Source organism: Psammomys obesus, unplaced genomic scaffold (assembly GCF_907164565.1).
Source record: "Psammomys obesus unplaced genomic scaffold, mPsaObe1.curated_primary_1811, whole genome shotgun sequence".
In the NCBI taxonomy this organism is placed as follows: domain Eukaryota; kingdom Metazoa; phylum Chordata; class Mammalia; order Rodentia; family Muridae; genus Psammomys; species Psammomys obesus.
In genome coordinates, this window is record NW_026596244.1 from 7,506,393 (window position 1) to 7,523,085 (window position 16,693).

The following is a 16,693-nucleotide window of genomic DNA, read 5'->3' on the forward strand; positions in this document are numbered from 1 at the left end:
GGGGGGGGGGGTGGGACCAGGAGGGGAGGAGGGAGGGGCTTATGGGGGGATACAAAAGGAATAAAATGTAATTAATAAAAGTTAAATAAAAAATTAAAAAAAAAAAAAGAAACTCAAAAACAAAAGAAGACAGGGCACCTGGCCAGCATGCCTGGGGCACCAGTTCCATTCCCAGTAGCGTAAGACAAGACAGACAAGACTGCTCTCTAAAACCTCCCCAAACTAAATTCCATCAGGGAGAACGGATCAGTCTCAGAAGTGTGGATCCGACCCTCAAACTGCCGTCAGTTTTGCTTGTTTGTTTTTCAAGACAGGGTTTCTCTGTGTTGCCTGGGCTGTCCTAGAACTCGGCTGGAAGGCCAGGCTGGCCTGGACCTCAGAAATCTACCTGCCTCTGCTGGAATTAAAGTTGTGTGCCACTATACCTGCTTTGAGTATCTTCTCATTTTCTTTTTTTGGTTTTTGAGACAGGCTTTCTCTGTATAGTCCTGCCTGTCCTAGCACCTCTGCCTGCCATGTGCTAGGACTAAAGGCGTGCTCCATCACCACCTGGCCTTGAGTGTCTTGTTTTCAACTGACATTTTAACTTTTAGAGGACGGCACGAAAGTTCAACAGGAAGTAGCCACACATTCTTAACCTGATTAAGATATTTTTGGATTTCCTTCATTTTTTTCAACATTAATAATGTATTCTTGGCTGACCTACAAGATAGCTGTTTTGAGGGATGCAGGGTGCATTTCCCCAGCCCAGCACTGGTAAGTGGCTCAATAGATGTTCATTTCCTGTGCTGAAAGGACTCAACTCTGAGCTGTTCCTGAAAGCAATTTTGAAAGTCATAAGGTTCAGGGAGAGAAGGAGCTTGCAAGTGACATTTTTATGTTTTTAATGAACACTTTCTCAGCGCTCCATTTTTAATTTTCCATAATAATACTAAGGCTGGTAAACAGCGATAATCCCACACAATGTAAACGTCTCCTCTTTTAGGACTGGAGTCTCCTTAGACAGCCCAGGTTGGCCTCCTCCAATCTTCCTGTTGCAGCTGCCTCAGTGTTGGGATTAGGGGCCTGTACTACCCCACCTATCATAATATAATTTTTTTCAATGCCACTTAGAAAACAAATACAACAACAGCAAAACCTGAGCATCTGAATGACAGATTTTGTCCTTTCCGTCCACATGGAGCCCTGATTTATATTCTAAAGGCTACACAGGTCTTGATGAGATCTGGCACGGTCATTTACAGTATGTCTTTATAAGGCACACTCTAAGTTCCAACAGACAAGGTTAAATTCCTCCTCAAAGAGTCTTCTCAAAGCTTGGTGCTTGGGAGGATTCTTCCATTTTCTCAGCTCGTGAGCCAACAGCTTTCCCACCAGGTTTGGTTCTAACAGCCACACCCACCCTACAGCTCCCAGGGCACTGCTAAGTTTGCCCCTGTTTTCAATTCCAACTGCCAGGACCCAGCAGACCTCAGCTATCTTCCACTTCCACCTAGCATGAGGAATGAAAAGCACTCCTGTGTGCCCTCAGTGAGGCCTAGAGCCACCTCGCAGAGATACACTGGGCTGGAGGGTTATGGTAGGCAGCTCTGTCCTACATTCTTAGCTCCTTTCAGGAAAACAATCTCCTTTACCACAGGTTGACACACACTCATCTGAAAGGCCAGGGGAGGGAGCAGCATGAGGAGCTGCAGAAAGAAATTATCAGCTATTTTAATCTGAGAAAATATCAGCCTAAGGATAGATGTAGTCTCTTGAAAACAAGAAAGGCAATCAAGACCCACATTAGCATAAATGAAAAAATAAGGAACATCAAGTTTTCACATTTTCAAGGCCTCCTCTACATTACTGTGGTATGTCAATTTAATTAGAACAAATTTTAATACAAAAATAATTCTCTTTACACTTTAGTAAAAAAAAAAAAAAAGGGGGTACATGGGATGGGGGAGGGGAAGGCTGGGAAAACTGTGGTCAGAGTGCAATGTAAGGGAAAAGAATAAAAAAGGTAATAATAACAAAAAAAATCTTTCAAAAGTTTGCCAGCGGTGGTGGTACATGACTGTTGATCCAGAACTCGGGAGACAGACTGCTGCAAGTCTGAGGCCAGCCAGGTCCACCTGGTCAGTTTCAGACCAGGCAGGGCTCACAGCAAGAGCTTATCAAAAACACAACACGCTCCCCACCCACAAAGCAAAATGTTTCCAGTAGTTACCAAGTAAGTGCTGTCTATATCTAAAAGAACTATCATGAAAGGGCTGAAATGAGAAAATATGATACTTGGTGAGAAAACCCAAGCTCAGAAAGACAAAATAAGCATTTCTTCTAGTGTGAATCCTATCCTCTATCTGATTTCTTGGGTTTGGCTGTAGCAGGAAATGGATAATCTGTCTGCACTGTTCTGTGGTGTCTTATTAGCACACTACTTGTAGAGTCTGTCTTTGATAGCTGGTTAAGGGGACCATAATTTTAAAAATACCAGCATTCTTTCAATCACTGTCACATCACATTAGATCATTTGCATACAGTATTAAAGCTTCTACAGTGAACTGCTCTGGAATCACCCAACTGTATGGGCCTGAGAAGGGCAGGGTCACTGAGCCCTACCTTTCCTGGGAGAGCTCTGAGGCGAGGTGGGGGGTGATGACAGCTGCAGAGATGCATTTGATAGTGTGTCATCTGTTTGTTTCCTGTGACGCTCCAAACTCCCTTCTTCAGACAAGGACAGGATTTTCTTTAAAGCTTGTGGAGAGTTTATGCCTACAGAAACAAGACAGTAATTCAGGCACCCATTTTAGAGATGGGAAGGAGCTGAGGGTGTGGCTCAGTGGTAGAGCACTTGCCTAGCATGCACAGGCCTTCAAACAAACAAGCAGACCAAGTAAAAAAAGACTGAAAGGATATTATTAAATATTAGAAGCCTTCTGTAATGTCAACGTTCAGTACTGCCAGTTCCAATCTATTTACCATCTCAAGGTTTCATATGCTCTTCTGGTGTATGGAGCCAGGCATGGGATATGTGTAGCTTAGTTTCTGACTCATTATCGGAATACTCAAAACAGACTGTTTTTGATATGTTACTCAGATTATGAACTCCAGTCACCATATTTATCCAGCTATGATTTGATAAGCAAGAGTGAGGGGGAAAGCCAAAGAACCAGACAGCACTTGAACTAAGGATGAAGACAGCACATCCCATTTTAATTCTAGTTGAGACTCAAGTTTGTGTTAGGAACAAGACATTCTGGTATATTTGTCAGCTCCGAGGAAGAAGTAATTGGTGGGGGTTGGGGTGGGAACAAAGTAAAGGGTCAAGAGTTAACAGGAGCTAAACAAAAAATTTGAGTTAAAGGGCTCTGAGGAATGCCATGTCATTAATATTTGATCAAATAAGGAGAGGGAGAAGAAGGCAGGAGACAGCTTGTCTTCTGTGCTGCACTCCAGAAGCCCACAAGGGGTTTCTGAAGGGGTAGATGGAGCCTGCGGCAGTATAGGAGTTCAGAAGGAAGATGGAGGAAACAGAATCGCCCATACCAATGCAGTGAAATGAGGACGTCACATTAAAATGCTTTATAGATTCATTATTTTCAGGCTGCTTTTGAACAACCAAGACATTTCTGGAAAGTCATAATAGCCTGAAATTATCTTCTGTCAGGACTGATTTTAATGGTCACAGACCCATTAAGGAGGAGTCAACAAAACTCAACCCTTCAATGCATCTTCTATATTAAGGGTTTGATGATATTTTCTTTTATTTTTTACTTGTTTTGAAACAGGTTCTCACATATCTCAAGCCAGCCCAGAACTCTCTATGTAGCTGAGGAAGGCCTAGAACTTCTGACCCTCTTACACACTGAGCCATCTCACTGACCTAAGAATGAACAGTTTTGATAGAAAACTATTTCCTTGGCCAGTGTCATACACAGTTTCCAAAAGACTTCCATTATCTTTCCGTGGCTGTAGACGAATAAAGATGCTACACCATAGCAGCCACATTTGGCCTTTCAAAACGGTTCTAGTGATAATCTATTTAATGTTTGAAACAGCGCTTCACTAAGGATCTCTAGCAGGCATTGAACTTATGGAGCTCGGATAGGCCACGAACTGAGTGCTCCTGAATGCTGGGGTTACAGGAGTGTATAACCACACCTCACAGCTGATGGCTCTTACTAAGCTAACAAGATGCTGGAAATGTTTAGAACAAAACATTTCATGAAATAGAATGGGGAAAAAAAAACCTCTTAATATCCTTAAATAATTATTTTATAATGCTTTATAATACATTGACCTTAATATCTTAGGATGACAAGTGACATCTCATCCACATTAAAAAGCTTATAAATTCAAATGAACCCAGAAGATATTTTGAGAGACATTCTCTTTGAGAAAATGGGAGACAGCTTTATATTCAGGAGCGCCTACCTCACGTTAAATATAGCTAATGGGGTATTTCTAGATAAAGAGAACGACAGTATTCCATATGCAAAGTTCAGCACAGAAGAGAAGACAGAATCACACAGCAGAGGATTGAGGAACATGTATAGATTGAGAATACAGGTAATAGAAAAAATTTGTAATTCATCTTGTTTGTCCTAATACGAACACAAGAGTTTGAAAGGGAAAATATGTCAAGTAAAGAGTCTCATTTTCCCAACAAACCCAATAAATGACAAAGTCACACATCAGGAGGAGAGAGCACAGGAGGGGCACACTGACTCCTCTGAACTCATGAAATGGGAACAAATTTCCAAATACAACTCTACAGGAATCTTTAAAAATTCCGTTCTAATTGTTTTCTTCTACATTGACTCAGAATGAAGAACGGTTGTACGGAAAGTCATTTTGTTGTGTAGTTAGCAGAGAACCGGAGAGAGGGGTACTGCTCTTGGGAATAAGATCCCAGATTTCCTTACTGCTCAGATGTCAGCTGCATCCTTTGTCCCCTCAGTTATAGAATTAGTCATCAATCCTCCTTCATGCCTGGCATGTACCTTGGTTTGATTCTCTAGCCCCAAAAATAGAAAAAAAAATCACTTCAGACAAATAATTTAACTTAGATATTTTGCCTAAACTTCTGTAGTTTATTGATCACATAGCAAAATTTGTTTAAAGGATGTATGTTAATGAGGCCAAACTTTTGTATTTGTTAAAGCTTAAATCAGTAAGAGTACAAAGTCTCCTGTGTGTCACCCCTTATGCTGCCATGACATATGACGTAATGATTAAATAAGATGTATCTACAAAATGGAAGGCTGTTTTGTTCAAACTAGTCACCCAACAGGGAGTAATATTCAGAGTATATAAAGGGCCCAAGAAAAATAAACACTACAAAAGTTCAATTAAAAAATGAATTGACAAGTACACAATAAGGACATTTGCTCAACCATGTTTGTAGCAGCTTTATTTGTAATAGCCAGAAGCTGAAAACAGTCCAGATGCCCCTCAACTGAAGAATGATGCAGAAAATGTGGTACATCTATACAATGGAGTATTACTCAGCAATGAAAAATAAGGAAATCATGAAATTTGCAGGTAAATGGTGGGACCTGGAAAGGATCATCCTAAGTGAGCTGTCCCAGAAGCAGAAAGACGCACAGAGTAAATCTGTACATCTAAAGAAACTAATCAAGAGAGAGGACCCTGACTAAAATGCTCAATCCCCATCCCGAATGGCAAAGAGGAAGGACATCAGAAGAAGAAGAAAACAGGAAACAAGCTAGGAACCTGCCACAGAGGGCCTCTGAAAGGCTCTGCCTTGCAGACTATCAAAGCAGATGCTGAGAATTATGGCCAACTGTTGGGCAGTGTGCATGGAATCTTATGTACGAAGTGGGAAATTGTAAGATCTGGAGAGGACAGGAACTCTACAAGGAGAGCAACAAAATTTGAAGACAGTGGTCTTCCCAGAGACTCATACTCCAACCAAGTACCATGTACGGAGATAACCTAGAACCCCTGCACAGATGTAGCCCATGGCAGTTCAGTGTCCAAGTGGGTTACATAGTAATGGGAAGAGGGACTGCCTCTGACATAATCTGATTGGTCTGCTCTTTGATCACCTTGCCCTGAGGGGGGAGCAACCTTACCAGGCCACAGAAGATGACAATGCAGCCACTCCTGATGAGATCTGATAGACTAAGATCTGAAGGAAGGAGAGGAGGACCTCCCCTAGCAGTGGACTTGGGGAGGGGCATGCGTGAAGAAGGGAGAGGGAGGGTGGGATTGGGAGGGGAGGAGGGAGGGACTTATGGGGGAATACAAAGTGAATAAAGTGTAATTAATAAAATAAAATAAATTTAATAAAAAATGAATTGAACAGATAATTCTCCAAAGAAATGCAAATGGCCAATAAGTACATGACAAACATTCAATATCCCTATCCATAAAGGAAACACAGGTCAAAAGTACACTGAAATTCCATCTCACCCTAGTCAGAATGACCAACATCAAGAAAACAAGTGCTAGTGAGGATGGGTGTGGAGGAGAATCCCTTATACACTTAGCAGCAGCCTCTATCAAGTCAGTATGGAAGGTCCTCTAAAACTAAACAAGCACCAGCATCTGACCCATCCATACACGTGCCACCCACATTTACCACTGCACACTTCAAAACAGCAAAGATATGGACCCTGTCCAGACACTATCAACACAGGAATAAAGAACATATGGACATACACTTAGTGGAATACTATTCAGCCACACAAAAGAAGGAAATCAGGTCATGTGTAGAAAAGTGGATGGTGGGAGAGACCACATTAATTGAAATACTTCCCACTTAGAAACACAACTATGCACTCTTGTTGAGGACGAGAAGACATTAAAGTAGAACCGGGACTGTTGGGAGAGGATAATGGGAAAGAACATGGGAGAGAAGAGGGTGACAGAGGTGACTAAGATCACAGCGTATTAATACATATACATTTATGACAAGTGTTACAGTGAAACCCACTGTACAATTAATAGATGCTAAGAAAGAAGGAAACACTGTTTATAAAAATAGCCATGAAGCATAACGTGCTAAATATTTGTCTTATTAGAAGATGGTCACAGAGAAATAAAATGCCTTAGGCCATGTTATCCAGGATAAACATTATTTCCCAACTTTGTTGTGGATATAAACATGTCTTTGTTAAATCCCAGGTGTGGGATATGGGACTGATTCAGATGGTTCAGAGCAGTAAACAATGTACCTCATGCTGGCTCTAAGAGGAGCTTCTTTGCCAGCTTCAGATAGTTTAAATCTTGAGGACTCTGGAAAGAGAATCAATGCCAGAGCCCAGAGAGTGTTGGGGACCTCCGAGAAAAAACAAGGCTACTGCTGCTTCCCCCCTGCAGCTCCTGGGTGCTGTTGTCACAGTGAGACAAGAAGTTGGAGATCTCCTGAAACGAGGACTGGATCCAATGAACCCAACAACCCTAACCAGCAGGAAGCAGCTAAGAGAATTGCGCCCCCTCTCCCACTAACCCTTTCTCGCTCTTACCTGGTGTTGGGGTGTTGGAAGGGATAGAGTAGGGAGAAAGAGATATAAGAACTGCAAATAAAAGAGTTTTTATTTAAAAAGTACGCCAAGACAACCTGAGGAAGTTGTCAGCAAATATCACCTGTACAGGATGCTTGGAAACTTACCAAAAGGTGGCAGATCCTTCACTGGCACCTTCTTTCGTGAGGGGTAGAGGGACACGGCGGGCACCTGCAGTCCCTGGTTGACCTTAGGTGGTGGCTGTGTCAGTGGCTGCTGAGGCTGCGCTTTCTGCTGTGGCCCTGCACGTGGAGCCACCGGGGAGGTCTCAGACTTGACAGGCTTCTTGTCTCCGGGGTTCTTGGGCACTGGTCATTGTTTGGGGTGAAAACAGAGCATAGGGATGTCAGTGTAATATAGAGCCAAGTTCTGGACCGCAGAGCCTGTGCTGCTAGGTCACCAGCATGTGCTCCCACCCCACGGCCACACTGAGGGCAGGAGAGGGGACACCCTAGCTACTCAAGATTAGGGGTGTTGCAGGACAAGGGTATTTATTTATGTGCCTTATGAACAAGTGGTCTCAAAGAGAATTAAGCCTAGCAGCTTAATTGTTTATTTATAAAAATAAACAATGAGGACAGTCCAATGCCATGTGAATGTTAGAAACACAAACACATGGCTGGAAAGTTGGCTCAGCAGGTAGGGGATGTTGCTGCCTAGCCTGACCATGGGAGCTCATCGCCAGAACTTATTTGGGAAAAGGGAACCATCTCCCACAAGTTGGCCTCAAACCTCCATAGGTACAGCAAAACAAATGTGGTGCCAACCACCCGCATTTTGTAAAGCAATACATGTTAAACAAACAAACAAGCCATACATGATAAAACCGAAATGGGAAAAACCAAGAATTGTTTTAACATGGCACCTGAAACTCTTTGGCACACCTGAGATGGTGAGTGCTACTAACTGTAATCTACTTAATATAAAATCCTCCAAGGATGCAGCAGTATCTTTGAGCCAATGGTGGTCAATGCTGCTTAGGAATTGCAAGATGGAAGGTACTTTCCAGAATACACCATGCTGGACGTGTCATGGGCAGAACTGGCTGACACCACATGCTCAGAGACCAAGGGTGAGAAACTCAAGCTGCCCACCTAAACTAGCTTTTAGTCATGACACGTGGGACCTTCATAAGTCGAGGGTACAGCTTGCACTGAGTGTGTGCCTAGTACCTGCAGAGGCCAGAAAGGAGCACTGGATCCCCTAGAACTTGAGTTTTTGATGGCTATGAGCCACTGTGTGTGCTGGGAACTGTACTGGGGTCCCCTACAAGAACAGTGAATGCTCTTAGACACTAAGCCATGCACTTGGTAAGCTGAATCAGGTGATCTTCTCAAGTTATCTATGTCACATTTAAATTTTCAAGAAAATATAATTCAGATTTGCCCACAGAAGTTCCCAAAGTATCCTAAATGCAAAATGCTTTAATCTTATAATATAGAAACAGAGGCAAGTTCTCCACGTAGAGACTGACCACATTTTCATTTTTCGTTTTTTTTTTTTTAAATTTTTTATTAATTACACTTTATTCACTTTGTATGCCCCCATAAGCCCGATGCCACCTCCTTCTTCACGCACGCCCCTCCCCAAGTCCAATGATAGAGGAGGTCCTCCTCTCCTTCCTTTTAACAGTCATGTGTCACCATGTTGTCCAGGCTGGCAACTGAAACCCTGGGATCCTCCAACCTCAGCCCCCTCTGCAGCCGGAGCTACAGACGTGTGCCACCTTATCTGGCCTAACTCGTTATTTCAAGGCTGGGAACCTGCAGATCACGCTGAGATGCGCTGTAGTGTGCAGTGTTATCACTGGGTTAGTCAGCAGGTACCGATGCTGTCTGGGCTGAGGAGGACCCAGTAGCAGGTACACCACTTAGTTCTGCACTCCTCTGCCCCAATAATCCCTAACCAGGTTACACATTTGAGAGTTCTTCTGTGAGAAAAAGGCATGCCCACTGGAGCCACAATCACCTCTCTGTCCCTTGCTTGTGGTGCTGGCTCAATCAGATGAGGCCGAAGAAAGGGGGTGTGAGCCAGAGTCTGTTTACAGCCCTAACGAAACTGGACACTAAGCTAGGTCGAGCATAAGGACGGTGTGTGCCTCTATGCTCGAAGCCCCCTTCAGTGCTCCGGCGTCACAGCTGGGACAGTGTGTGGCAGCTCTGGGAGGCACTCACATGTGCTGGTTGCTGGCTCACACTGCAGCGACAGTGTCTGCAGGCTCTCCTCATCCATCTCCAGCTCCAGGTTGGACAGGTACTGCTTCACTTTCCTAGCCATCTGGGCATCTTCATATAGCTTTTTGGCATTGAGGAAGGAACTTCGGCGCACCCTCTTCTTATGCCCGCCTGTCTGAGCAACATCCAGCACTGTGGCATTGGCACTGCCCTGACTCAGCGACCTGGAAGACGAGAAACAGGAATGCAACTCTCTGGAGAAAGGTTTAGGCTCATCTGCCGGAACTGCCAGTCTTGTGTAAAGACCCTATGCTTCATACATATACACAAATACGTTTGGCATATGTTCTGTTCCTACCAGTAAATTCTACTTTTCATCTCACAGAGCACTCAAAGTCCGTTCTCTCACAGAAGCCAGAAAACATATTGCATATAAAAGCTTGTGCAAGGATACTGAGCAATCACAGTGACAACTTACATAATGAAATTTGGTTTTCTTAATGGGGTATCTTATACGGATTTAATTAAACTCAGCTGTACTGTTCACAATTTGTGCTGTTACTCTGTGGGTTGAACGCAGTGAGTTTTTAAACAGTAAATCTGTTAATACAACGGTCATGCAAACATAAACATATGTATGGAAACTAGTACATGAATTGTTAAGAATTATTTTTCAAAGGGGGCTGATTTGTATAGAATGAAAACGACAGTTAGTTGAGCTGTAGAAAATTTGGTTTTATGGCATGGGGGTGGCAAACAACACCACATTCCCTTCTACATCTGTGCAATCGTGTTTCGGTTGCACAGTTTCTTCCTTCTAAAAGCATGCTTTGCTTCCCCGCTTCCTTGGCTTTTTCATTTCAAAACACATTATATTAAAAGGCAATCTTTCTGACAGCCAAGAAATATGGTCTACATTTTCCCAGAATAATTATCAGTCATTTTCCAGAAAAATATCAATCATTTCACAGCTCTTGTGGACCTGACTTCAGCAATGCCCCAACAGATTAAATCTGAAGTCAGTTTGTATCTAAAATTCTGATAGAGTGAGAGGGTTAAGAAAAAAAAAAAGGAAAAGAAAAAAGCAAAGCGTCAGGAGACAGAGCAGGTAAGAAAACAGCGCAACAGGCTGAGCAAGAACTGAGTGTGCAAACGCCGTGCCACTTACCCCAGACTCCGCCACTTCTTCTTCCTGTGAGAGCCACGGAGATTGAAGCATGGGTGTAGAAAGAGACAGAAAGGTCACAAGCTCAGAAAGAAAGGACCAGACTTCTGGACAAGCAGTTCTAGAAGCCCGCAAACATTAACTGCATAGTCACCTCACACACATCCACTGCAAACCTCTCTGTGGTTAAAGCGCCGCTGCCTCCCATTTGCTCATTCCCTCCACTGAACTGCTGCTTCCTGCTGCAACAGAGAAACGCGCTGTGCGGATACTAGGACAGCTCTGTTCCAGTTTGTGCTACACACTACAAGCTCTAGCTCTGCAACTCAGGGTTCTAAAGAACAAGAAGCAAGCTCTTGCACCTAACGTTCACTTCAAACGGTCTGAGGGATAGGCGGCACAGTTTTATCACATGTGTCCTGGATGTGCGAAAGACACCACCAAAGACAGAGGCCTGAAGGTGAGTCTGTCCGCACATCCTAAGGTAACCCCTGAATTCAAGTATTCGGCTTTTCCTCCCTGGGGGCAGGCTCACTCTAACCTTCCTAAGCCCACACACGCCAAGGCCAACAACTCCCTTACCGGGTCCTGAACATAAGGGCAGGGTCCATGTTGACGGAGGCCATTCGACCGACGTGACGGATTTCTTTTGCAATCATCCTCAGCTTCTCAAAGTTGACCAATCCATCGACTTTTGAGTCATTCCCTGAGATTAATAGAGGGGGAACAAGAGGTCACATCGTGTTCGTTCTACGCTCTCACCTGGGCAGACAGAGCCCCCCCATGCTCACCCTCATGAAGGAATGTGAGGTCCTTCTTGATGACGGGGAACAGGGGGATGACAGGAGGTTGTAAGTTCTGGCCACTCAGGACATTGCGGTACTTTGCCATGTTTCGGGAAGGATCAAACAGGTCTTGGAGGTCCTGGAATAGCTTTTCGTATTTATTGGGGAGTTTTTCCCACGTGGTTCGTAGTCTTGCCACCGGTGCCAGGTTTAGGCCGCTGGAGAGAAGAGAAGTGGGATACGATTAAAGGACCTTCCCTGAAACAAAGGGAGACACACAACGCAACACCTCTATTCATAAACTTTACAGGCATGGAAGTTTCCAGAAGGGCCAAGAAGTTCATACAAAGTCTGTCTAGGTCTTGAGAGGCAGCAAAAATCGAGGTCAAGGCCATAGCATTTGCCTTTATATGTCTTAATTTTATGTTCAATTAACATTTCTAAAATTCATTCACTCACTCACTCGTTCATTCATGTGAGTATGTTGGGGGGCGGGGCTGTCCCAGCAAGAACATGAAGGGGAGAGGATGACTTCTGGGAGCCAAGTCTTCTCTTCTAACAGCTGGGTCCAGGGATTAAACTCAGGTGACCAGGTTTGGCAGCTGGTCCCTTACAAGCTGGCCCTTCTGTTTTGTTTGTTTGTTTTCTTTTGACTCAGGGTCTTGCTGGTAGCCCTGGCTGGCTGTACTGACCAGGATGGCCTCACACTCAGGGATCTGCCTGGCCTCTACCTCCTGAAGCATGGGGACTAAAGGTATGCGCCACCACACCCAGCCAGCTGGCCCTTCTGTATGCTCTCTTGATCTGCTTACTCTCTGCTACAGTATGGATCTGAACTGGGCCTCAAGGATCCTTGTGCGGCTTAGTCCACAGGGCATTTAATACCCGGAGGTTGTAAAACAACTTAGGAGAAGAAACTAAGCTGGGAATGTGATAATGCCTATAATCCTTAGCACTGGGGAGGCTGGAGGATCATACACTTGAGACCACTGATCTCCAAAGTAAGACCCTGTCTCCAAAAAGGGGGGAGGGAGACTAATGAGAGGTCCTGTGGAATTGGGGGAAGGTGATTCCCCTATCCTTCCTTATTTTTATGTTCCAGTCACAAGCAGCTTTATCCTACCAACTACTTCTGCTGTGATAATCTACACCTTACCACAAGCCCATGCTCAATAGAGCCACACAACTGTGGATGTAAGCCTCCAAAACAGCTGGCAAATGAACTTTTATTTTCTTTATAAAACAACTATCTCAGGTATTTTGTTATAATAACAAATAGCTGACTAGCACCCTGATAACAAAACAAACAGAAGATAAGTACTGTTCATTTGGAAATATTTTGTGTTCATGTGTTCCCCCCCAAATTTGTATTTTTTTGCATTGCTAAAATTTACCATGTAATGCTGAAAAACACTTATTTAGTTGTTTATTTGGAAGATAGGGTTTCTCTGTGTAGCCTTGGCTGTCCTGAATTCTCTTTGTAGACCAGACTGGCCTTGAAGTCACAGAGATATCTGCCTCTGGGCCCCCTGAGTGCTGGGATTAAAAGCATACACCAGTACACCTGGCTTGGAATACATTCTTAAAAAAATGTGGTTATGCGATATAATTTTGTTTTTAAGACATTTATATCAGTGGTTCCCAATCTGTGGGTCATGACTCCTTTAAGTGTGGCACAGGAATTCTGCATATCAGATAATCATGATTCATAACAGTGGCAAAATTAAAGTCATGAAGTAGCACCAAAATAATTTTATGATTGGAGTCACCATGGCCTTATTAAAGGGTCACAGCATTAGGAAGGTTGAAAACAAATATTTTACTTATTTAGTATACCATACATGCATATAGTGAAAACATCTAGTGCAGTGGTGTTTCAACACATTTCGTAAAGGGGATCACAGCCATAAAGATGAAGAGCACAGTGGCTGGACATCAGAAGCTGTCAAGGACCAACTGAGAGCCACCATCAAGGCTGACCTTATACGAGATATTGCTAGGGAACTCAGAGTGGACCAGTCATGAGGCATTTGAATCAAATTGGGAAGGTTTGAGAAAGCTCCATAAATGGGTGGCTCACCAGCCTGGAGAAAATCAAAAGGATCATTATTTTGAACTGTCAACTCTCTTATTTTCTGCAATAACCAATGAACTACTTCTTCATCAGATTCTGAAGTGATAAGGATTGAATATGATGATTAATGATGACCAGCTCAGTGCCTGGAACTAGACAAAACTCCAAAAGCACTTCCCAAACTAGCACCAAACAGGTCATGGCCACTGTTTGGTGGTCTGCTACTGGTCTAACCCATGGCAGCTTTTTGAATCCTGGCTAAACCCATCACATGTGAGAAGCATGATCAACAGATCATGAGATGCACCAACCAGAATCTACATTGCCTTCTGCAGCACTGGTCAACGGTCTCCATGACAACCACCCAACCACATGATGCACACCAAGAGTTGAACAAATGGGGCTACAAAGTCGACCTTTATCCACCAGTCACCTGACCTCTACCAACCATTTACAGTTTTTTCAAGCACCACAACTTCTGTAGAGAAAATGCTTCCACAACTATCAGGATGCAGAAAATGTTTACACTTAGTTGAATCCTGAAACACAGACTTCCGGAAAAGACAAGCTTGTTTCTCAGTGGTAAGAATACTTTGACTGTAATGAGTCCTATCTTGATTAACATACATGTTTGTTCAGAATTTAATGTGACAGTTCCTTCTGCAACAGCCTCACATCTACACAGAACACTGTTTGGCTCCTAACAAGTACTTAAAAAAAAAAAAAAAAAAGACTGGGTAAATATCCCATCACAAAAATTATACTAGCCATGAGTATGAAGAGGACAGACAGATAAAATGGCTAACAACTATTTTCAACACCATTTGCATTTTCTCCTAGCCCCACTGTAGGCACTTTTAAAAGGGAAGTAAGTTAACTTTGAATATGTTTCTGCAATAGAGCTGTCAGATGAAATTTCAGACACATCATTATATCCCTCAAACCTGTTGATATTTGGGGGTGGGGAGCAGGTACTATTATTTTACACAGGAAGTGACTGGAATTCAGATATTCAAATAACTTGTCAGAAGTCAGAGTAAATAAAAACGACTGAATAAATGAATATGCAAGTAAGCGGTAGGCACAGATTTTGGTCTCCAAGCCATGAGAGATTTTTTAGCCAGCTTTTAGTTCCGATTTTCGGTGCATGGGTGCATGCACAGGTGTTGTGTGTGAGGTGTGTAGCTGTATGCATACGGAGACCAGAAGTCAATACAGGAGGTGCTCCTCTATCTCTCCCCACGCCGTGAGACAGTCTCTCTCGTTACATCCCGAGGTCACCATTTCTGCCAGCCTGCCTGCCTGCCTAGTAAGCCCCGGATCCACCCATCTCTGCCTCCCCAGTGCTGGTGTCGAGAGCACTCCGTGCTCGGCTTCTGCTTGGATGCTGGGGATCCGAACTCAGGTCCGCAGGCTTGAACCGTGAGCATGTCACACACCCACAGCACCGTCTCTCCAGCTGTTTTGAAAGTTTAAGCTGAGGTATAAGAAACAGAGGAGGGCGTGGCGAAATACCAACCCCCAACATCTGGAGGGGGAAAATATTTAGAATCAGAAAGAACTGGTTGTTGAATCAGTTATACCTCAGTGTGCATGAGGCTACAGATACCAGCAGCATACATAAACCAGACAATTATGAACTATTATATTTCTGTAATTACATTGTGTCCTGAGACTGAGATTTTTCTCTTAATCTGTAACGTCAGCTTCACCTAGGACGGACACCCTTACCTGATGATTGCAAACATGGAGTTGAAATTCTTGCATTCTCTACAGTGCAGCGCAATCTTGATGAAATGCTTAATGATCTTCATTCTCTTTAGCTGGTTTGTCTCCCGGAGGATTTCAGAAGCCACCCAAAAGGTTTCCTGGTTAATGACTTCCTCAAATTTCTTCAGGTTGGCACAGCTGGTTTTTGATTTGAGCTTGAAGAGATCATCTATGTATTCAGTGGGCTCGATGTTGCGGAAGAGCTCAAAGTTCCTCATGGAGAGCTGTGTGGCCACCTCCACAGTGCTGAGCTGAAGCAGCGAGATCTGGCTCTCCCGCAGCAGCTCCTGGGCATCTTCATCCGAGCAAAGCGTTTCCGTTTCCATGTTGTTCTTCAGGTAGTACCTGGAAGGGACAGAAACTCATCAGCTGTCCAGCCGAGCAGCGGGCCTGGGGTGGGGGTGGGAGAGAGCTAAGAGAACGATGCAGCAGTTCTTTTGTCCAGAATGGGCAGTCCAGATACTGCTCCCGCTACCAGGTCCGTGTTGCCAGCTCACAGCCTTGCCAGGTCACAGCCACCCACTCGGCAGGTAAGCAGAGCTGAGCCAACACAGGACGTGCTCTTGTGCCAGTTCTGTAGTTCTTTTTCCCCACCCTGCCATTGAAACACTGTTGGCTGTTTGCCAAAGGAGACAGAAGAGAACTGTTGACCAGATTAAATGAAGATCAATTAAAGGTTGTGACTCAGTTTCCCAGTGAGTAGGGAATCTGACAACTGCTGGGTCTATACTAGCTCAAATGAAGGCTCCTTATTTATTTAATAACAGCTGGTCTGGCAAGATGGCTCAGTGAGCAAAGATCCACATCATGCAAACTCGGAGATCCAAGTCCACAAAGCTGTGTTCTGACCTCTACACACATGTAGCCCATGAGACCATACAAACACAACACAACACACACATACAATACCGGGAGGGGGAAGACCTAAAGCAATTTATTTTCCTCTACCTGATATTCGAACAGACTCTAGGTGTTTTAGATTTGTTTTACACGAGTGTTGTGTCTCCACGTTTGTGCACCTATGTGTTCCTACTGCTCTCAGAAGTTAGAAGGAAGCACAGAATCTCCTAAATGGTTCTGATCTCTCATCTGGGTGCTAGAAACAGAATCCAGGTCTTTGGCAAGACCAGCAAGTGGTCCTATCGCTAAGTCATCTCTTCCGCCCCAAGGTTTTACTTTTCAAATATCTAGATTTTTGTGAAGCTCTA

The 16,693-nt window shown here is 43.9% G+C and overlaps 1 protein-coding gene across 8 annotated transcripts in view; it reads right to left on the reverse strand.

The window, feature by feature from the left end:
• Rapgef2 (Rap guanine nucleotide exchange factor 2) overlaps nt 1-16,693 on the reverse strand; it is a 221,891-nt gene that overhangs the window by 8,799 nt on the left and 196,399 nt on the right. For 6 of the 8 annotated variants that reach the window (XM_055596549.1, XM_055596547.1, XM_055596546.1 and 3 more), the window contains 7 exons: nt 15,447-15,830; nt 11,648-11,859; nt 11,439-11,562; nt 10,860-10,883; nt 9,692-9,915; nt 7,625-7,825; nt 2,605-2,757 (listed from right to left, as the gene is read on the reverse strand). In XM_055596549.1, the coding sequence (XP_055452524.1) occupies nt 2,605-2,757; nt 7,625-7,825; nt 9,692-9,915; nt 10,860-10,883; nt 11,439-11,562; nt 11,648-11,859; nt 15,447-15,830 (1,322 nt within the window). The remainder of the gene's footprint in view (nt 1-2,604; nt 2,758-7,624; nt 7,826-9,691; nt 9,916-10,859; nt 10,884-11,438; nt 11,563-11,647; nt 11,860-15,446; nt 15,831-16,693) is intronic. The other 2 variants (XM_055596548.1, XM_055596551.1) reach the window with 2 other exon arrangements.